This window comes from Phodopus roborovskii, unplaced genomic scaffold (genome assembly GCF_943737965.1).
Source record: "Phodopus roborovskii unplaced genomic scaffold, PHOROB, whole genome shotgun sequence".
NCBI classification, from domain to species: Eukaryota; Metazoa; Chordata; class Mammalia; order Rodentia; family Cricetidae; genus Phodopus; species Phodopus roborovskii.
Genome location: NW_026126407.1, coordinates 59,910,357 through 59,934,029, shown reverse-complemented (window position 1 = coordinate 59,934,029; position 23,673 = coordinate 59,910,357). Strand labels below are relative to the sequence as shown.

Genomic DNA, 23,673 nt, shown 5'->3' with positions numbered 1-23,673 from the left:
GACATGAGACACTGTTGCTCCTGACAGCACTGTGCACTTTCCCGAAAATATGTTGGGCACTGTTTTTGCTCCTGCTGGAGTTCATTCTCGCCTCAGCTAATGGCCTGTTGGGCAAAGAATTGTTCCCACCTTGACCACTGATTTGGACATGCAGTCCTATGTGCTTGCAGGAGACAAATATAGAAGACTGCTTGACCTTGCCAAGTCTGAGTAAGACAGCCATTCTACCTCCCTGCTGTTGTTGTGGTTTGTCAAGTTCTCTTGGCCTTAGCCAAAACTGGGTGTACCAACATTGCTGTGAGACCTAGGGTGACTGTCCAGGTGGCTTGCTGTTTCTGTCCTTGCTGCACCTTTTGGAAGTTGTCCATCTGCACTTCCTGTCTACTCTAGTATTGTTATTTTCCTTCTCAGGTCTTGATGAGGTTGAAGATTAAACTATCACAACTATTATTCTCTCTTCCTAGTTAGATATATTAGGTACTAGACTTAACGTTTTCCAGCTTAGGATAACTCTGTTGTAAACTCCATTATGCCTTCACCCTAGGACTAGATATGTAGGTCATTTTGTTCTTGATTTTCCTTTTCTTAGAGCACACTTGTTATTCACTGTTTTGTATATAGTTTTGATTAAGCCTAAATCCTTTATTTAGACTAAAAGGGGAATTGTAGTGAGATAGTCCTTCTGTGGCACTGACCACACCCATTGGGGGTGGAGCCATGGGCGGAAGTGACCTGGGGAAGGAGGTCGGAGGAAGAGCCGGGAAAAGCTCTCTCTTGCTGGTGTGACTAGGACAGGAGAGGATCGGGCAGAATTTCCTGGTGTTCATCTGTCTGGGTTGTAAGTTATTTCTCCCTACATCTATTCGGCCTATTTGTTTATCCTGATCCTTATTTAACCGCGATACAAAGGAGTCAAGACCATGATGGGGAAACCCACAGAACCAGCTGGCCTGAGCACTCAGAAGTCACTGACTCAGGTCTGACAAATGGGGAACCTGCATAACACCAAACTAGACTCCCTTAATATAGGTGACAATCATGTAACTGGGTCAGTATATGAGGCCACTGGCAGTGGGTCCAAGATCTAATACTAATTCACAAACTGACTTAGTGGAGCCCATTCTATATGGAGAAATACCTTGCCCAGCCTGAAACACAGGAGTATGGGGGTAGAGAGGTGCCTTGGTCCTGCCTCAACTAGATGATGGGACAGACTTAATAGACTTCCTAGGGGAGGCCTTATACTCTCTGTGGAGCAGAGGAGGAGGGTGGAGGATTTGGGAAGAAAGGAGGGAGGGGGAACTGGGATTGGAATGTAAAAACTTAATTTTAAAAAAATGAACAAAAAATTGTGTTCCTGCCGCACCGTGGCTGCTCTCTTAATGCCAGTGCCATCTCTCGCTTGCCAAGCTCCAGCTGAAGGAGAAGGGGGGTAAGAAGGAGGTGCTTATACCATGGCTCATACAAAGCATACTGCCCGTAAGTCCACGGGTGGTAAAGCTCCCAGGAAACAACTGGCTACAAAAGCCACTTGCAAGAGTGAGCCCTCTACTGGAGGCGTGAGGAAACCTCATCGTTACAGACCTGCTACTGTGGCACTTCGTGAAATCAGATGCTATCAGAAATCCACTGAACTTCTGATTCGCAAGCTCCCCTTCCAGCGTCTGGTGCGAGAAATTGCTCAGGACTTAAAAACAGATCTGTGCTTCCAGGGTGCAGCTATTGGTGCTCTGCAGGAGGCACATGAGGCCTATCTGGTTGGCCTTTTTGAAGATACCAACCTGTGTGCTATCCATGCCAAACTTGTAACAATTATGCCAAAAGATATCCAGCTAGCATGCCGCATACGTGGAGAACGTGCTTAAGAGTCCACTATGAGGGGAAACATTTCATTCTCAAAAATTTTTTCCTCTTCTTCCTGTTATCAGTACTTTTTCCATGAGGTCAAAAGGTACTTAAGTATATAATTGCAAGTGGAAAAATAGGGGACAGAAATCAGGTATTGGCAGTTTTTCCATTTTCATTTGTGTGTGAATTTTTAATATAAATGCAAGATGTAAAGCATTAATGCAAGCAAAATGTTTCAGTGAACACATTTCAACAGTTATAAATAAACCTGTTAAATTTTTCTGGAAAAAAAATGAACAAAAAACAAAAAAGGGATGATTCTTCCATTACCTTTGATCCAGCTAATGAGCCTCCCCACAAAGATCAACCCCCACATCTCTCCAACTTTCATACCACTTCAGTTTCCCTTTCTCTCTCAGTGACAGGTCACCCATGTAAACTCTCACTGGCACCTACTTTCAGCCCACAGGCATCCCCTAGTCTTCCCATTGTTAAGAATAAGGAGTAATTGGGTTGGGACAGCAGGTGGCAGGTCACCAGTCCCACACTGAGACCTCAAGGATCATGGTCTCAGGGTGGGTGATAGAAGGTCCTGGGGTGGGTGATGATGAATGGGGAAACACAGAAACCTGTAGATGTGACTCATATTGAAAGTTTTATTGAGGAGGATGTAAGAAAATAAGGTAAAGAGACACAGAGACAGAGAGAGGACAGAAGAGAAGAGGGAGACAGGAAAAATCTGCCTGCCCCAGGGGAACAGTGGGAAAGAGAGTGTAAGTAGGACAGAGCCTTTCTTTTAGAGGGGTTCTTTGCACTTGCGTGCAGAATACATAGCCATGGAACTCTGAGCTGACCTGGGTACTGCCTGAGTGCATTCTGCCAGGTGACAGGGGCAGGCCAGCATAATGCCTGAATCCTTACACTACTCACTCCCTCCCTGCCACAGAATCCCCTCTACCTTCCCCTACCTGGCTTAAACCAAACTTAGTTCTCTCTTTGTGAGAGATTAGCAGGGTATATGACTTAGGGTATGTGTCCCATTCTCATTAACTGGAGTCTCTCAAATAGAAAAGGGAGAGGGCCAATTCTTCCACCTTTATTAAAGAATTCCAGTATATCACCTGCCTTAGGGTTTCTCTTGCTGTGAAGAGACACTATGACCATGGCAACTCTTAATAAAGGAAAACATTTAATTGGATTGACCTAGGTTTTCAGAGGTTTAGTCCATTATCTTCATGGTATGACATGGTGGCATGCAAGCAGACATGGTGCTGGAGAAGTAGGAGAGTCCTACATCATGACTTGAGGCAACAGAAAGTGTTCTGAAATACTGGGCACGGCTTGAGCATATATGAGACCTCAAAGCCTGCCTTTACAGTGGCACACTTTCTCCAACAACCACACCTCCAACAAGGTCATACCTCCCAATAGTGCCACTTCCTTTGGGGGCCATTTTCTTTGAAACCACCACATTCTATTCCCTGGCCCCAAAGTCTTGTAGCCATATCATAATGCAAAAATACTTTCAATCCAATTTCAAAAGTCCCCATGCTCTATAACAGTCTCAAACTTCAGCTGACCTCTTGGTCTGTCCATGAACCACTGAGGAGACTCAGGCTCCCTTGGCCTGACAACTGCCTTAGGCACTCATTACAGTATCAGTGTGATCTATCTCCTCCCTTCTGGAAACTAGGGCCATGTTTTTGTTCTGATGAAATTCTTAGGAGCCACTCTCCCTTTCATTCCTCTGTTGTCAGGGGGTCAGCCTTACCTGCCTTACCAAATCCTACCACTAGTTGTATTTTTAGGGGTATCACCCTTACTCATTCCTTCCTAATGGTGTTAAACTGTCCCACCCCCTTGCTTGGAAAGGACCCCCTTGTCTAGGTAGGAGCCATTATTTCTTTTGCTCCTCTAACCATTTGACCTCAGGTTTGCCAGTCATTCCCCTTCTCCTTCTCCTCCAAACTACACAACCTGATACACATTTTCTTCGTGACCTCTCAAGTATCTACTCAAGTATGGGACACCCAAAACCCCTCTATAGCTAAACATCACCCTGTGGTGAAATTTTGTTTGTAATCTAACAAATAAAGTTACCTGAAGGTCAGAGTGCAAAGCTAGTTACACTAACTAGTTACACTAACCATAAAGGCCAGGCAGTGATGGCACACACCTTTAATCCCAGCACTAGGGAGACAGAGGCAGACAGATCTCTGTTAGGAGTAAAGTTTTTCCTGCCAGCCTGGATCCACCACCACTCCAGCCCCAAATAACACACAGAGACCCTGTATTAGGTATAATGTTGACCTGTTACTTGTTTCTTATCGGCTAGCTCTGTCTTAATTATTAACCCATTTCTATTAATCTAAGTACTTCCACGTGGTCTTATCTTACCAGAGAGAGGGGGCTGGTGGTTCTGCTCTCTCCAATCTCTCCATCTTGACTCCTCCCTACTACTTCCTCAAATCCTCCTTGTCTCCTAGTCCCACTTATCTTGCTTTCCTGTTGGCCAACAGTGCTTTATTCATTAACCAATAAGAGAAACATATTTACAGAATGACATCTCCCATCAAACCTCCATTAGTTCAAGGCCACCCTGAGCTACACAAAATTGATCCAGTCTAAAAGAGAAAACACTTAATCCAGTCACTCACAGTTCCACCAGAAAGGACAAAATTCTATCCTAGGGATGTCTGGCTTCTTATACTCTTAGGCTCATTCTTTCTCTCTTCTCACTCACCCCCTATATGAGGTGGCCCTTAGTCCCTCACATGAACCCCTTGTGCCCATTACCAAGACCAAGCTACAGCAGGTCCTCCTCCAGGCTCCAGCCCTACATCTTCCGGGCTTAACTCACCCCTTCTCTCTGTGTCACAGAAAAGGAGTGATATGCCCCCAGGGTACCAGGTCACCAACTGTGACCTCCCTCCACACCTGTAGTGTACTTACTGAAAAAAATTAGATGTACTATCCAAGGTTGGGGACCTAGCCTGTGCCCTCTGGCCTCAGCTAAACTTCTTATATGTTAGTGAAAGAAGGTAACTTTTGGGTCACCTATTACTGTCCTCTCTCCTCACCACCTGCCCCATCTTTTAACATACAAGGGCCACCAAACACTACACACTTCTCAAGTTCTCTCTCTTCTGCTAGTATTGGTAGAGGACACAACACTTACCTTTCAGCCATGCCCACCTCTTAACATTTCAGATTTCCTCTCCTGACTAATCTCAGAAAAATCCCCATCTCAATCTTGCACTCTAAAAGAGACTCCAAAAGAGTTATTATCTCATTCTACACATACACACAAGGGAGCACTACCTCAGGCCACATATACTTGGTACACAGAGTGGCATATGCTATTGTTTTGGACACTATGGTGGTTGAAGCACAGGCCCTTCCAGTCCAAACCACAAACCAGCGGACCAAATTAATATCTCTTACAACTAGCAAATGGGCAGTCCCTAAACATTTACACAGAATCCAATTATGCTTTTCACATTCTCTTGTCACATGTAGCTATTTGGAAGGAGAACAGGCTATTAACAACAAAAGGAGGGCCCATATGCAACTTAGATCAAATCATGATCCTTCTAGAAGCCTCTTTTTCCCATGGCCATAGGAATCATCCACTGCCGATCACACCAAGTGAACATTATTCCGTTATTTCCAAGGAAAATAGCCAAGTTGATGAGGCAGTTAGAGCTATTGTTCTAGGGTCTGGGTCCCTCTCACACATCACAAGGCACTCTCATTTTCCAACCCACACCTCCATCACCATCTCCAAATACAATATAAATTCTATCCTATCTGCAACAGATCTTTCACCTTATCAGCCAGGCTGTGCCTCACTTTATTAAAACCTATGTGCAGCCTACCTCTGAGGATCTATCCTATCCAAAGAATATCACTGATTCCTATAAAACTTGTCAAACTTCTAACCCTACCTCCAGACATCAAGTCTCCCTTTCAACACTCATCAAGCCAGGGGATCCCTCTTTGGATCAGACTGGCAGTTCGACTTCTCCCACATGCCCAAGGTTAGATGTAGTGAGATAGTTCTGTGGCACTGACTATGCCCATTGGGGGGTGGAGCCATGGGCGGGGTGACCTGTGGAAGGAGGTCAGAGGGAGAGCCAGGAAAGGCCCTCTTGCTGGCGTGACATGGACAGGAGAGGATCGGGTTGAATTTCCTGGTGTTCATCTGTCTAGGTTGTAAGTTATTTCTCCCTGAATAAACATCTATTCGGCCTATTTGTTTATCCTAATCCTTATTTAACCGCATTATCTGGTGTCAGAAGTTAGATGCTTCAGATACCTTTTGGTCCTGGTAGACACCTTCTCAGGATGGGTAGCAGCTTTGCCCACTACTAATAAAAGATCACAGACAGTTTCTGATCTCCTTCTCAGGGAGGTCATACCCTGTTTAAGAGTTCCAAACTCCCTTCAATGAGATAATGGCCCTGAATTTGCCTCTCAAATCTCTCAAACTCTAGCTAAATCCTTTAACATCAAGTGGCATTTCCATCTCCAGTCTTCAGGAAAAGTCAAACAAAGCAACTGCTCTCTCAGAAACATTCTCATCAAACTCTTCCAAGAGGTCCATACTGATTGTATAAAACACCTGTGGTTGGCTCTTCTGTAACTAAGAATTTCCCCAAAGAAACCCCTCCTTATCTACCCTTTCCAGCTCGTCAAAAGATATCAATGGAAGGTCTTGGTACATGGAATGATAAATAGCCCCATCCTATGCCAATATTTTGTGCAAAAACCTTGGAAATAATTCATAAACAGTTTCCACAATCCATAATTTACCATTACATGGATGATATATTGTTGGCTGATTCTAAAATAGAAATATTAGGAAAAAATGTTTAAGGAAGTATACTTCCTCTTTCTGGGGATTACAAATCCCCCCAAATACAAAGAGGAGTAATTCTATCAATTACTTGGGATATAAAATAAGTCTATAGGAAATTAAAAAATGTTCAGACCAGGAGAGATCATTACCAGACTCTTAATGATTTTCAAAAATTACTAGCAGAGATTTCTCAACTACACACCATTATTGGATTAGAAGGGCATGCTTTCAAAAACTTGAAAATGGCCCTAAAATACTATCAGCTGAAGCTAAAAAGGGTAGAAAAGAGAATACTAGAAGCACATGTGAACCGTGTGGATCCAAAAACTAGACTGCATTCTGGTTATACTACCATCTAGAGAATATCCTTTAGGGATTTTGATGCAGAGAGAAGATATCATATTAGAATGTGTATTCCTACCACATAAACAGAATAAAAAACAAGAAACATACATATAAAAGATCTCTGACTTGATTTTAAAAGGTAAATTAAGACTTTGTCAACTGACAGGATGGGACCCAGCAGAAATTATAGTACCTTTAACTAATGAGGAAATTTCCTCCTTATGGAAAGATAATGAATATTGGCAGAGAGCTTACAGTAACTTTTTGGGAATAATTAGCAACAATTATCCCAAAACTGAGAGAACCAAATTCATAAAGAAAATTATTTGGATCCTTCCATGCGTTGTAAGAAAAACACCAATCTCTGGAGTTTCTACATTCTACACTGATGCAAACAAATCAGGTAAGGTAGGATATAAATCAGGAAATATAAGTAGTTCAAAGCCTTTATAATTCTGCACAAAATGCAGAATTGTGTGCCATTCTCATGGTACTTATGGGTTTTACAGAACCTCTCAATATAGTTACTGACTCTCAATATGCAGAGTTGTCCTACACATTGAGACTGCAGAATTTATTCCTGGCAATACAGAATGATACAGAATTAATGTCATTGTTTATACAATTACAAGAAACAATCAGGAATAGGAATACACACACACACACACACACACACACACACACACACACCTCACACATCAGATCCCATATGGGTCTGCCAGGTCCTCTAGCACAAGGCATACTGGAGGCCTCAGAATTTCATTAAAAAAACACCATGTGAATAGCAAAGGTTTAAAAAGGATTTTTCTATCACTTGGCAACAAGCTAAGGAAATAGTAAAAAAAAAAAAAAATGTCCTACTTGTTTTTTCTATAACCAAATTCCTCTACTGGCAGATAGTAACCCTAAAGATTTACATAGGAACAAAATCTGGCAAATGGATGTGTTTCATTTTGCAGAATCTGGAAGATTAAAATATGTGCACCATAGATGCCCTGACCAACAGGGTCAGTCGATGGGGACCCTGAGGGAAGGAGTGAGAATGAAGAGACAAGAGATGCAAAAGTTGGAGACAAGACAGTATTCTGATCAAGTCTCATCTAATGAATATAACCACAGGGATTAAGTGGAGAAATGAGGGAATCGGCCAAAGGGAGGGAAACAGAATGTCGTTCCAAGCAGAATGCAGGTGTTCTGCTATAAGATAAGTTGCTATATGATAAGCATGCAGCTGGGACTCTTTCAGGGTCAGGCTGCAATATATATTTAACAAGAGAACAGTCATAGGAGAATGGAAAATTACCAGTATGTTAGTATCTAAGAGAGTAGTAGAAAAGATGGCTGTCAAGATGCTAACTATGCTCTGAGGTTCCCCACAAATAGACACATTTTCAGGGTTCCAATAGGCCACTGCTCTGAGCTCTGAAAAGGCTGATTCTGTTATCACACACCTATTAGAGGTAATGGCCATTATGGGTATACCTGCATTGAATATTATAACATAAAGCACATAACTGCTATGCCACAAAATCCTATAGGACAAGCAGTAGTTGAGAAATATAATCATACTTTAAAGGAAATGCTCTATCAACAAGCAGAGGGAACAAAGACCCCCAAACACAAATTACATAGTGCCTTACTAATATGAAACTTTCTTAATGCTAATGAGAAAGGAAAAACAGCCACAGAAAGACACTGGACAATAGAAAAAACTTCTGAAGTAAACCAGCTGGTGTACTTCAAGGATGTATTGACCTTAGTATGGAAACTAGGATATTACGTTGGGGTAGGGGTTTTTCCTTTGTATCTACAGAAGAAAAGCAGCTTTGGATACCAAAGTTGATCAAGATCCAATTTTAACAAGAGAAACCTCTTGATGAGGAAAAATGATAAGTCTTCCACCAAGGTACTTCCCACGAATTGTATGGAGACCTCTTAAAGGTAGGAGCAGTGCTCTGTTCTTGTTTTTAGAGGAAAACAGAAAACACACATCTTCAAAAGGGCAAAAGTAGCTATCCAAAAAAGAATCATCAAACAAAGAAGAATCTATAACAATGTAAGATGTTATATCTTACTATTACTAATATCTCACTATTGCTAAAATAACTCATCTAAACCATCCCTTTCCCAACCATACAATATCCCTGTCTAAAAGAGATACCCAAATCTAAACATCACCTTCCATACCCAACCCTAAGTAACTAAAATCAACCCTAGGAAGATGATTATTATCCCTAAATTCCAAGAGTAGGGAAAGGGAGTTTCATTATCTTTAAGATTACTTCTTGCTGAAATGGAATGATGATTGCTCCATGGAATCCTGTAGGAAGAAAATTTATAGCAACCAAATTTCTCAACAGGACTAGCTATGTAGCCAGTACAGGAAATGCTTGACTGGAGTTCTATCTGAAACTCTGGCCAGGGTGTAATAAGTAGGTACACCATAACAGCTAGCTAGTCAGGAGTTGTCTCAAACAAAACAGTCTCAAACCGGTTTTAGGGTGATGTTTGTAGTCCAGATGCATCAGGTTGAATCAAGTGGAAATGATGAAGTGGGGCCCCATCTTCTTTCTGGAGAGTTCAAGGATTGCTGTTAGGAATTGTTATTCTTTCTTATGGAAAACTTAAACATCAATATCAATGTAAAATTTTCAAGTTTTAAGGTATGCATTAGGGAAAGGCAACAATAAGCATCAAAATGTGTATGAGAAAATTAGGATTTTAGAGATAAAATTGCGTATAAGCAAATGAGTACCAAGATTTTGTTCTCTTCTGCCTTACACCAATTGGCTTCTTGATATACGGCAGAAACTGTGAATTTAATCTTAACAACATGCTTGAATTTAGAGAGGGAAAGCCAAATCCAACCCCAAAGCCAGCATTGGTTTGTATGAATTGTATGAATTGGGAGGAATACTAGATAGTAAAGAGAAATAGATTTCTGTATAGAAATAGTTTACTAGAATTAACTATTTTTATCATAAATCAGATTCCTCTTCATTAAGTGATTCTTTCTGGAGAGCTATCTTCTCTTCTGTAGGTACCTACATGTTCAGTGTCTTTTGGCTGTTTTAGGATGAGTGTTCTCTGTTTTCCTGTAAGGACAAGAACAGAACACTTCTCCTACCTTTGAGAGGTTTCCCCATATCTCATGGGAACTAATTTGTTGGATGCCTTGTTGTTTCTCTTCATTAAGATGTTTCTCTTCTTCAATTCGGATCTTGATCAACTAGATGGTATCCATAGCTTTTCTTCTGTAGATACAAAGGTGAAACCCCTACCCCAACATACTGAGGTTTCCATACTGAGGTCATACATTCTTGAAGTGCACTGGTGTTCTAATTTTCAGCTCTCCATTGTCATTGTCAATATTCTGAACCTCTGTTTTCTAAACATTTTATGTTTTGCATTCTGTTTTTTAGCTCTCTATTGTCATTTTCAATATTTTGAATTCTTGTTACTAAGTCTCCTATGGTTTGTACAAGTTCCTTATTGTTTGCTCTAATCTCAAACCATTTCTTTAAGAATATCATAATAATGATGAAACCCATTGCTATTACAAAAAAACTATATTAGTTAAGTCATGATTTTCTTCTGCTAAAATTTCTTCTATATATGAAATAAAGGAATTCCTAAAGTCCTGCATTGTCAGATTATCTGCCATAGGTATGGAACAATTGATCTCAGATGTTATATCAGCTTAAATTGGGAAGAATGTTGCAATTACCTAAGGTGTAATTCTGCTGTCCTTGAACTTTGATGTTTTAGTTGTAGATCTCAACTTGTAGTAGTTACACCTGGAGATGTAACACCAAATAGTGTCCGGCAGCAGATGATCCTTCTGATCCTGGTCCCTGTAGAATAGCTCTTAACAAAGTAAGGCAAGCAAAATTTTGTTAAATGAAGGAGTGAAATGAGCCTCGAGCAAATTGCTGGGACTGCAGGGTTAACGTGTGTGGCCTCCAACTGGTGCCACCTGGCCACGGGAACACACAAGCAGAGTGGGCACATGTCTCTGTGCAAATGCAACGTGGGGGAAAGGGCAGGAGATGAGCAGTGGTGAGTGCAATCTCAGGGCCACTGGGGAGATAAAGGAGTTTGTAGGGCAGATGCAAATGTCCCATAAGCTGTGGTGTGTCCACCTAATTAGGCAAGGGGTCCTGCCTGTTTGGGGATGGTGGGGGAAGGGAATGGCACCTGCCACCAAAACCCAGGTCCCGTAAAAATGGATCCCGCTTTTGACACCAGATATTGAGGTTTTTAATAATGATCAGGAGAAACAAATAGGTCGAATAGATGTTTATTCAGGGAGAAATAACTTACAACATAGACTGATGAACACCACCTGGTTCCTGGTCCTAAGGAGTCCTCCAGATGTTCTCCTATCCCCATGCTGCAAGCCAGAGAGCTCCTGGGGCCCCTTCTTCAGACTTAGTTCCCCCAGGTAACATCCGCCCCTGTCCCCACCCCCAATGGGCGTGGCCAGTGCCACTGGTGCAGACAAAGTGGCTATCTCACTACAGGACTGCATATGTAGTCCTTGCCATTTTCTCTTGTTACCTCACTGGCAATAGGTCTTAAGTGTGTATGTTCTTACTTTTCCTTCTCCTAGAGCATACTTGTTATTTATTGTCTTTCTATACAGTTTTGTATCAAACCTAAATCTTTTCTTTAGACTAAAAGGGAAATTGTAATGAAATATCCACCCCACCCACACCTGTTGCATTGACCACACTCAATGGGGCACGGGGACAGGTGTAGATATGACCTCTGGAGGCTAGGTCTGGGGTCTTGGACCCCAGCTTGCTCTCCTACTTTCTGGTTGGAGACAGAGAGCACCTGGGGCATCCTTGGAGTGGGAACCTGCAGTGTTCATCTGTTTATGGTGTAAGTGATTTCTCCCAAAATAAACATCTATCAGCCTTTATTGTGTCCCAGAATCATATATATATATATGAAAACAAACATTTAGCTCAGAGCAATTCCGAACAAAGGAGACCTGACTATCCACGCGGGACCACCTGTAATTTCCACTGGCTTGGTCTCTGACCCTGCCTCCAGTCCTCTGTGGAGTCCTGGGCCCCTCCCAGAGATCCGCCTATCTCTGCAGGTCCACTCCGAGTTCCTGCGGGCAAGATCCTTGACCCCCAAATCCTGGCCCCTGCCAAAGAAGGAGGTCTCAGCTGGAGAGCGCCAGTTTCCAGTGAGATCCCACTACCCTGCAAAACCTTCTCAAGTTCAAGCTCAGCCCTCGTCCTCTTCTGCCAGTCATTGGCCAGAGCTATTGGCCAGAGCTATTGGCCAGAGGACCACTGTGAGTACCTGCTGGCATCTTCATCTGGATCCTCATCCTTGACCCCATCCCTGGATCCCTGTCTGGGGAGAAACCTCCTAGAGAGCTTGAACCACACAGAGCTACAGATATTAAATCTCAGACCCACATAAGCCCATCGGGGAAGGACCATAGAGAGAGGGAAGAGACACCACCAACACCTACTGGAAGAAACTATGGGAAGAAGGCAATACAAGAGAACACCTAACAACAGAAAGACAAACATGACACCACCAGAATGTAGGGAATCTACACCAACTAGAATGGAACACAACAACAAAGCAGAGGAAGCAGAAGGGTACGACTTAAAAATCACCATCATAAAAATGATAGAGGACCTCAAAGAAGATGTGAGAAAATCCCTTAAAGAAATGGAGGAAAAAACAAACAAAAAAGTGGAAGAAATGAACAAATTCCTTAAGGAAAGTACAGAAAGCCAAGAAAAAACAATTAACCAGGTGAAGGAAATGGTTCAAGACTTGAAAACCGAAATTGAGAAAATAAAGGCAACACAAATGGAAGGAAAGCTGGAAATTGAAAAGCTGGGCAAAAAATCAGAAACCACGGACACAAGCATAACCAATAGAATTCAAGAGATGGAAGAGAGAATCTCAGGCGCAGAAGATAAACTAGAAGAAATAGATTCATCGACCAAAGAAAACCATAAATCCAACAAATCCTTAACACACAACATCCAGGAAATGTGGGACACCATGAAAAGGCCAAACCTAAGAATAACAGGCATAGAGGAAGGTGAGGAAGCCCAGCTCAAAGGTGCTGAAAACATATTCAACAAAATCATCGAGGAAAACTTTCCAAATCTGAAGACGGACATGCCCATGAAAGTACAAGAAGCATACCAAACCCCAAATAGGCTGGACCAAAGAAAAAAGACCCCTCAACATATAATAATCAAAACACCTAGCATACAGAATAAAGAAAGAATATTAAGAGCAGTGAAGGAAAAAGGACAGGTAGCATATAAAGGCAGACCTATCAAAATTACACCTGACTTCTCCATGGAAACCCTCAAGGCCAGAAGGTCCTGGATAGATGTCCTAAAAGTATTAAGAGAACACGGATGCCAGCCTAGGCTACTATATCCAGCAAAACTCTCAGTCAATATAGATGGAGAGAACAAGATATTCAATGACAAAACCAGATTTTCTTTCTAAAAAATCAGGTGTTTGTAGGTATGTGGAATATTATCAGGGTTTTCAATTTTATTCCATTCATCTACCTGTCTATTTTTGTGACAATACCAAGCTGTTTTCAGGACTATAACTTTATAATAGAGCTTCAAGTCAGGACTGGTGATACCTCTGGAAGTTCCTTTATTGTGCAGGTTGTTTTAGCTATGCTGGGTCTTTTGTTTTTCCATATAAAGTTGAGTACTTTTCTTTCAAGGTCTGTGAAGAACTGTGCTGAGATTTTGATAGGGATTACATTGAATCTGTAGATTGCTTTTGGCAAGATTGCCATTTTTTACTATATTGATCCTACCCATCCAAGACTATGGGAGATCTTTCCATTTTCTGATATCTTCTTTAATTTCTTTCTTTAAAGACTCAAAGTTCTTATTATATAGCTCTTTCACTTGTTTGGTTAGCATTATCCCAAGGTATTTTATGATGTTTGTGGCTATTGTAAAAGGTGATGTTTCTCTGATTTCTTTCTTAGCCCCTTTATTGCCTGTACTGATTTTTTTTTTTTTTTGAGTTAATCTTGCCAAGTTGCTGAAGGTGTTTATCAGCTGTAGGAATTCCATGATAGAGTTTTTTGGGTCACTTATGTAAACTATCATATCATCTGCAAATAGTGAAAGTTTGACTTCTTCCTTTCCAATTTGTATCCCCTTGATCTCCTTTTGTTGTCTTTCTGCTCTAGTTAGTACTTCAAGCACAATATTGAAGAAATATGGAGGTAGTGGGCACCCTTGTCTTGTTCCTGATTTTAGTGGAATCACATTGAGTTTCTCTCCATTTAGTTTGATGTTCACTGTTGGTTTGCTTTAATTATGTTTAGGTATGTTCCTGTTATCCCTGATTTCTCCAAGACATTTATCATGAAAGGGTGTTGGATTTTGTCAAAGGCTTTTTCAACATCTAGTGAGATGGTCATGTGGTTTTTCTTTTTCAGTTTGTTTACATGATGGATTATATTGATAGATATTCATATGCTGAATAATCCCTGCATCTCTGGGATAAAGCCTACTTGGTCATGGTGGATGATTTCTCTGATGTTTTCTTGGATTTGATATATCAGTATTTTATTGAGCATTTTTCATCAATGTTCATGAGGAATGTTGGTCTGTAGTTCTCTTTTTTAGTTGTGTCTTTGTGTGGCTTGAAAAAAGAGTTTGATAATGACCCTTCTGCTTCTATTGTGTGTAACATTTTAAGGAGTATTGTATTCACTGTTCTTTGAATTTCTAGTAGAATTTTGCACTGAAACAATGTGGCCCTGCGGGTTTTTTTTTTTTTTTTTGGTTGGTAGACTTTTTGATGACTGCTCCTTCTTTTTCATTAGGGGTTATACGTCTATTTAAGTTGCTTATCTTTTCTTGATTTAAGTTTGGTAAGTGATATCTATCTAGAAAATTGTCCATTTTCATTGAATTTTCAAATTTTGTGGAGTACAGGTTTTCAAAGTATGACCTGAATTTCTGTATTTCCTCAGTGTCCATTGTTATGTACCCCCTTTCATTTCTGATTTTGTTAATTTGCATGTTCTCTCTGTCTTTTGGTTAGTTTGGATAAAGGTTTGTCTATTTTGTTGATTTTCTCAATATACCAACTCTGTTATATTAATTCTTTGTATTGTTTTCCTAGTTCCTTTATTGATTCCAGCCCTCAAATTGATTATTTCCTGGCGTCTACTCCTCCGGGGTGAGTTTGCTTCTTTTTGTTATAGAGTTCTCACTTGTGCTGTTAATTCTTTAGTGTGACTACTCTGCAGTTTCTTCATGTGGGCACTTAGTGCAATGAACTTTCCTCTTAGCAGTGCTTTCAAAGTGTCCTATAAGTTTGGGTGTGTTGTGTCTTCAATCTCATTGCATTCTAGGAAGTCTTTTAATTTCTTTATTCCTTCCTTGACTCAGGAATGGTGAAATTTTGCATTGTTCAGTTTCCATGAGTTTGTAGGGTTTCTGCAATTCATATTGTTGTTGAAATATAACTTTAAAGCATGGTAGTCTGATAAGATACATGGGGTTCTTTCATTTTTTTTTTTTTTGTACCTGTTGAGGGTTGCTATTTTGCCAAGTATGTGGTCGATGTTAGAGAAGGTTCCATGTGGTGGTGAGATGAAGGTTTTGTGTTTGAATGTCTGTTAAACCCAATTGGGTCATAACTTCTGTTAGTTCCTTGGTGTCTTTAAGTTTCTGTCTGGTGGTCCTGGGGTGTTAAAATCTCCCACTATAAGTGTGTGAGATTTTATGTACAATTTGAGCTTTAGTAATGTTTCTTTTACAAATATGGGTACCTTTGCATTTGAGGCATAGCTGTTCAGAATTGATGACCTTCTTCATCTCTTTTGATTGATTATAGTTTCAATTATAATTTGTTAGATATTAGGATTGATATACCCACTTGTTTCTTGGGTCCATTTGATTGGAAAAATTTTTTCCCAGCCCTTAACTCTGAGGTAATGTCTGTCTTTGAAGTTGAGGCATGTTTCTTGTTTGCAGCAGCAGAATGGATTCTGTCTTTGAGTCCATTCTGTAAGCTTTTGTTTAAGAGCATTAATATTGAGGAATATTAATGACCATTGATTGTTAATTCTTGTTTGTTTTGGATTTGTTTGTGGTGGTGGTGGTGGTATTGTGTTTGCATTTCCCCCCATTTTTCTTTTGGAAAGTGGGATTATCTATTGCCTATGTTTTTGTGAGTGTAGTTGACTTCCTTGGGTTGGAGTTTTACTTCCAGAACTTTCTGTAGAACTGGATTAGTGGATATGTATTGTTTAATTCTGGTTTTGTCATGGAATATCTTGGTTTCTCCATCAATAGTGATTGAAAGCTTTGTTTGATATAGTAGTCTGGGCTGGCATCTGTTATCTCTTAGTATTAGCAGAATATCTATCAGAGTTTCCATTAGGTGTAATTTTGATAGGTTACTTGATCTTTTGCCTTTGCTGCTCTTAATATTCTTTCTTTACTCTGTATGTTTAGTTTTGATTATTATGTGGCAAGTGGACTTTATTTTTGTGGTCCACTCTATTTGGTGTTCTGTAAGCTTCTTGTAATTTCATTGGCATTACTTTCTTTAGGTTGGGAAAGTTTTCTACTATGGTTCTACTATGGTTCTGCACCTTTGAGTTATGTTTGGAATTTTCATGGTATTCCATATTTCCTGGATATTTTGTGTTAGGGATTTGATGGACTTACGATTTTCTTTGGTCTATGAATCTTTTCCTTAATATATCTTCAATGCCTGAGATTTTTCTCTTCCATCTTTTGTATTTTGTATTCTGTTGGTTATGCTTGCAAGTGTAGTTCATGATCATTTACCCAGTTTTTACATTTCCAGCATTCCCTCAAACAGTTTTTTTTCTCTCTATTTTAGCTTTCAAGCCTTGCACTGTTTGAATTGTTTCATTGTTTCTTGCAATTTTGGTTTGTTTTTTCCTCCATTTCTTGGATTTTGTTTGTTTGTTTTTAATTCCATTTCCTTAAGGGATTTTCTCATTACCTCTTTCAGGGTGTCTATTGTCATCTTAAGTTGTGTTTAGGGTCGTTCTCTTCTCCTTCATTTATGTTGGGATGTTCAGGTCTTGCTGGTGTGCAGTCTGTAGACTCTGGTGGTGTCATCTTTCTGTTTTTACTGCATTCTTATACTGTCATCTACCCATCCCTTCTTCTAGTGTGTTCAGGTAGGGTCTGCCCCTCTTCTAGTGGGTACAGGACCAAGGTTCTCTTCAGGTGGGCACAAGCAGATGCAGTAATCCAATGGCTCTCTTCTTTCAGTGGGCAAGACTCCTTTCATGGGTGGAAGTGGGACTAGGCTGCTGGCAGACTGTAGATGGGCTGGTCCACCATGAGGTCTCCCCTGCATGCAGTTACCAGTCCTCAGGAGGCTCTGCCACGCAGGGCCCAGAAGGCGGGCCAGAAACAAGCCCAAGCTTACCTCTTCTTACTGTTGTTGGAGATGGGACCAGGTCACTGGCAGACTCCTGATGGGCAGGTCCACCATGGTGGGCTACCCCGCACACAGTTCCCCATCCTCAGGAGGCTCCATGCAGGGCGTTGGCTGTACTTTACACATCTTTAGTAGGTAAACAAGGAAAACTATAACTAAACTATCTAGTCTTCAATTCCCTCAGAGACCGAATAAGGAAATAATATTAACTGAGTAATTAGAAAGTACAAGAAAGTCACTTCCAAAAAATGTGGGAATTGACAACAACAGCTGACGAGACAGTCATTCAAGGTTCCTCTGCAATGTTGGGGTATCCATCTTTAGCCTATAGGCTTAGCATTTCTGACAGGCTTTTCTGTGAAGCCAGATATTCTGAAGAACTAGCCTACCTTGTATTGACAAGATTTGCACTCCATTTCTTTGGTGTCCTGTTTGTCCAATTCCAACAGCATACGGTCTGAAGTCGAGTCAAGGGCACTTTCTTGCCTACTGGCTTGCTTTTCCACAAAGAAAGTAAACTCTATATGGAATTGCTTCGAAGTTCATCATCTTCTCTGACATAGATCAATGCTGCCAGTAGCAGACATGTCTCATAATAAAAGAACCTATGTTAGTAAATCATCTTAAATGCCATTTTCTGTAGATTTCAGAAATGTTTGAAGATGGTCAGTCTTTCTAAAATATATCTGTTTGATCTTGATAACATGCCTAATTATGACTGCAAATTTGATTGTAATAGTTGACTAACCTACATTGTTTGACTGTAATAGTTGACGAACCTACATTTCCTTATTATGCTATAATAACTTTGAAGGACTAAAACTTGTATTACATTGATAAATGAGCTGTATAGGTACAATACTGTGAACAATATCAGAAATACATGTACAGTATGTTTTAACAAAATTAGTCTAAATTTGTATCAATATGCAACATTTTTATACAATATACAGAAGTCTAACCCAATGTAAATATTTAAAACTAGTATTTGCTTCTTAAAAGTAGATTCAGGGGTTGGCCCCTGATCCTGCTGCTCCTGTCTCCAGTCCCCATCGAGAGCACCCTTGGAGCTCTGATACACCCCCACCCATCACCACTGCCAGCCTACCCCCACCACCCTGTGCCCTACCCCACCAATGGTCCTGCCGCTCTGGTTGAGCACTGGGACAGAGGGTGGAGCCAACAGTCCACCCTACTTTGGAGACTTCTCGGAGCAACTCTGACAAAGGAGACCTGACTATCCATGCAGGACTACCTGTAATTTCCACCTGCTTGGTCTCTGACCCAGCCTCCAGTCCTCTGCTGGAGTCCCGGGACCCTCCCACAGATCCGCCTAACTCTGCGGGTCCACTCAGAGTTCCTGCCGGCAAGATCCTTGACCCCCAAATCCTGGCCTGTGCCAAAGAACGAGGTCTCAGCTGGAGAGCGCCAGTTTCCAGTGACATCCCACTATCCTGAGAAACCTTCTCAAGATACAGCTCAGCCCTTGCCCTCTTCCACCAGCTATTGGCCAGAGCTATTGGCCAGAGCTATTGGCCAGAGCTATTGGCCAGAGCTATAGGCCAGAGGACCACTGTGAGTACCTGCTGGCATCTTCATCTGGATCCTCATCCTTGACCCCATCCCTGGATCCCTGTCTGCAGAGAAACTTCCTAGAGAGCTTGGACCACACAGAACTACAGATATTGAACCTCAGACCCACATAAGCCCATCAGGGAAGTAACATAGAGAGAGGGGGAGACCCCACCAACACCTACTGGCAGAAGCTATGGGAAGAAGGCAATACAAGAGAACACCTAACAACAGAAAGACAAACATGACACCACCAGAATATAGGGAATCTACACCAACTAGAATGGAACACAACAACAAAGCAGAGGAAGCAGAAGGGTACGACTTAAAAATTACCATCATAAAAATGATAGAGGCCCTCAAAGAAGATGTGAGAAAATCCCTTAAAGAAATGGAGGAAAAAACAAACAAAAAAGTGGAAGAAATGAACAAATTCCTTAAGGAAAGTACAGAAAGCCAAGAAAAAACAATTAACCAGGTGAAGGAAACGGTTCAAGACTTGAAAACTGAAATTGAGAAAATAAAGGCAACATAAATGGAAGGAATGCTGGAAATTGAAAAGCTGGGAAAAAATCGGCAACTACGGACACAAGCATAACCAATGGAAGAGAGAATCTCAGGCACAGAAGATAAACTAGAAGAAATAGATTCATCGACCAAAGAAAACCATAAATCCAACAAATCCTTAACACAAAACATCCAGGAAATGTGGGACACCATGAAAAGGCCAAACCTAAGAATAATAGGCATAGACAAAGGTGAGAAAGCCCAGCTCAAAGGTGCTGAAAACATACTCAACAAAATCATGGAGGAAAACTTTCCAAATCTGAAGGAGGACATGCCCATGAAAGTACAAGAAGCATACCGAATCCCAAAGAGGCTGGACCAAAGAAAAAAGACCCCTCGACATATAATAATCAAAACACCTAGCATACAGAATAAAGAAAGAATATTAAGAGCAGCGAAGGAAAAAGGATAGGTAGCATATAAAGGCAGACCTATCAAAATTACACCTGACTTCTCCATGGAAACCCTCAAGGCCAGAAGGTCCTGGATAGATGTCCTAAAAGTATTAAGAGAACATGGATGCCAGCCTAGGCTATTATATCCAGCAAAACTCTCAATCAATATAGATGGAGAGAACAATATATTTAATGACAAAACCAGATTTTCCCAATACGTATCAACAAATCCAGCCCTACAGAAAGTATTGGAAGGAAAACTCCAACCCAAGGAAGGTAACTACACCCACAAAAATGTAGGCAACAGATAATCCAACTACACCAGAAACCAAGGGTGAAGCAGAACAAATATATTCACAATACCACTGCCAACAACAAACCTAAATCAAACAAGCATCAACAATCAATGGTCCTTACTCACCCTCAACATTAATGGTCTTAACTCACCTGTAAAAAGACACAGGCTAACAGAATGGATACAAAGACAGAATCCATCCTTCTGCTGCATACAAGAAACACATCTAAGCTTCAAAGATAGACATTACCTCAGAGTAAAGGGTTGGGAAAAGATTTTCCAATCAAATGGAAATAAGAAGCAAGCAGGCATAGCTATCCTAATATCTAACAAGTTAGACTTCAAACCAAAATTAGTCAAAAGAGATGAAGATGGTCATTTCATATTCATCTCAGGAGAAATCCATCAACACAAAGTCTCAGTTCTGAACATCTATGCCCCTAATACAAAGTCACACACATTCGTAAAAGAAACACTACTAAAACTCAAAGCTCATATGAAACCTCACACACTTATACTGGGAGACTTCAATACACCACTCTCAACACTAGACAAGACCACAAATCAGAAACTCAACAAAGAAACAAAAGAATTAACAGAAGTTATGTCTCAACTGGGGCTAACAGATATCTATAGAACATTCCATCCAAAGACAAAAGAATATACCTTCTTCTCTGCTCCACATGGAATCTTCTCTAAAATCGACCACATACTAGGTGACATAAGAAACCTCAACAGATACAAGAGAATAGGAATAGTCCCCTGTATCTTATCGGACCACCATGCTTTAAAATTGGAATTCAACAACAACACAAATAGTAGAAAACCTGCAGACTCATGGAAACTGAACAATGTGCAATTGCACCACTCCTGGGTCAAAGAAGAAATAAAGAATGAAATTAAAGACTTTCTAATATTCAATGAGAATGAGGACACAACATACCCAAATTTATGGGACACCTTGAAAGCAGTGATACGAGGGAAGTTCATTGCACTAAGTGCCCATATGAAGAAAACAGAGGATAGTCACATAAGAGAATTAACAGCCCAACTGAAAACATTAGAACAGAGAGAAGCGAATTCACCCCGCAGGAGTAGACGCCAGGAAATAATCAACTTGAGGGCTGAAATCAACAAAATAGAAACCAGGAAAACAATACAAAAAATCAATGCAACCAAGAGCTGTTTTTTTTTGAGAAAATCAACAAGATAGACAAACCTTTATCGAAATTAACGAAAAAGCAGAGACAGAACATGCAAATTAACAAAATCAGAAACGAAATGGGGAACATAACAACAGACACAAAGGAAATCCAGACAATTTTCAGGTCATACTTTGAAAATCTGTATTTCACAAAAATTAAAAATTCAAAGGAAATGGACAAGTTTCTGCATAACTATCACTTACCAAAATTAAATCAAGAACAGACAAACAACTTAAATAGACCTATAACCCGCAAAGAAATACAAGCAGTCATCGAAAGCCTTCCAACCAAAAAAAGTCCAGGGCCAGATGGATTCAATGCAGAATTCTACCAGACTTTCAAGGAATAACTAATACCACTAATCCTCAAACTGTTCCACAAGATAGAAACAGACGGTTCATTGCCAAACTCTTTTTATGAGGCCACAGTAACTTTGGTACCCAAACCTCACAAAGACACAACTAAGAACGAAAACTACACACCAATATTCCTGATGAACATCGATGCAAAAATACTTAATAAAATACTACCAAAGCGAATTCAAGAATACATCAGAGAAATCATCCACCATGACCAAGTAGGCTTCATTTCTGGAATGCAGGGATGGTTTAACATACGGAAATCTGTCAACGTGATCCACCATATAAACAAACAGAAAAAGAAAAATTGATTATCTCCCTAGATGCGGAAAAAGCCTTCGACAAAATTCAACATGATAAAGATCTTGGAGAGCTCAGGGATAACAGGAACATACCTAAACATAATAAGAGCAATATACAGCAAACCACCTGCCAACATCAAACTGAATGGAGAGAAACTTAAGCCAATTCCTCTAAAATCAGGAACAAGACAAGGCTGTCCTCTCTCTCCATATCTCTTCAATATCGTACTAGAAGTTCTAGCTAATGCTATAAGACAACAAAAGGAGATCAAGCGGATCCAAATTGGAAAGGAAGAAGTCAAACTGTCTGTAATTGCAGATGATATGATAGTTTACATAAGCGACCCAATAAATTCTACCAGGGAACTCCTACAGCTGATAAACACCTTCAGCAAACTAGCAGGATACAAGATAAACTCAAAAAAAAATCAGTAGCCCTACTTTTTTCAGACGACAAAGAGGCAGCGAAAGAAATCAGAGAAACATCACCCTTTACAATAGCCACAAGCAACATAAAGTATCTTGGTGATACACTTACCAAACAAGTAAAAGACCTATATAACAAGAACATTGTGACTCTAAAGAAAGAAATTAAAGAAGATACCAGAAAATGGAAAGACCTCCCATGCTCTTTAATTAATTATCCTTTCAAGGTTGGTGAAGAATTGTGGTGGGATTTTAATGGGGATTGCATTGAATCTGTAGATTGCTTTTGGCAAGATTGGATTTTTACTATGTTTATCCCACCTATGCAAGACCTCTTCAAACTTAGAAGCTTCTGTAAGGCAAAGGACACAGTAGACAAGACCAAACGGCAGCCCACAGACTGGGAAAAGATTTTCACCAATCCTATATCCGACAAAAGGCTGATCTCCAAAATACACAAAGAACTCAAGAAACGAGTCAACAAAACACCAAATAACCCTATTAAAAAATGGGGTACAGAACTGAAGAAAGAATTCTCAATAGAAGAAATCAAAAGGCTGAAAGACACTTATGAAAATGCTCCACATCCTTAGCTATCAGGGAAATGCAAATCAAAACAACTTTGAGATACCATCTTACCCCTGCCAGAATGGCTAAAATTAGAAACACCAGTGATGACTTATGTTGGAGAGGATGTGGAGAAAGTGAAACACTCCTCCACTGCTGGTGGGAGTGCAAACGCATACAGCCATTTTGGAGATCAGTATGGCGGTTCCTCAGGAAAATGGGAATTAGTTTATCACAGGACCCGGCAATCCCCCTCTTAGGCATATACCCAAAGGATTCACATCCATGCAACAAAGACATCTGTTCAACTATGTTTATAGCAGCACTATTTGTAATAGCAAGTACCTGGAAGCAACCTAGATGCCCCTCAATTGAAGAATGGTTAATGAAGATATGGCACATCTACACAATGGAATACTACTCTGCAGAAAAAAATAATGGTATCTTGAAATTCCCAGGCA

General features: G+C 40.5%; 1 protein-coding gene across 1 annotated transcript; it reads left to right on the top strand.

The window, feature by feature from the left end:
- The first annotated feature begins 1,454 nt into the window (after nt 1-1,454).
- On the top strand, nt 1,455-1,923 carry LOC127219688 (histone H3.3C-like). The gene has a single exon (XM_051181454.1). The coding sequence runs from the start codon at nt 1,455-1,457 to the stop codon at nt 1,863-1,865; it is 411 nt and encodes a 136-aa protein (XP_051037411.1). The 3' UTR covers nt 1,866-1,923.
- The last annotated feature ends 21,750 nt before the right edge of the window (nt 1,924-23,673 follow it).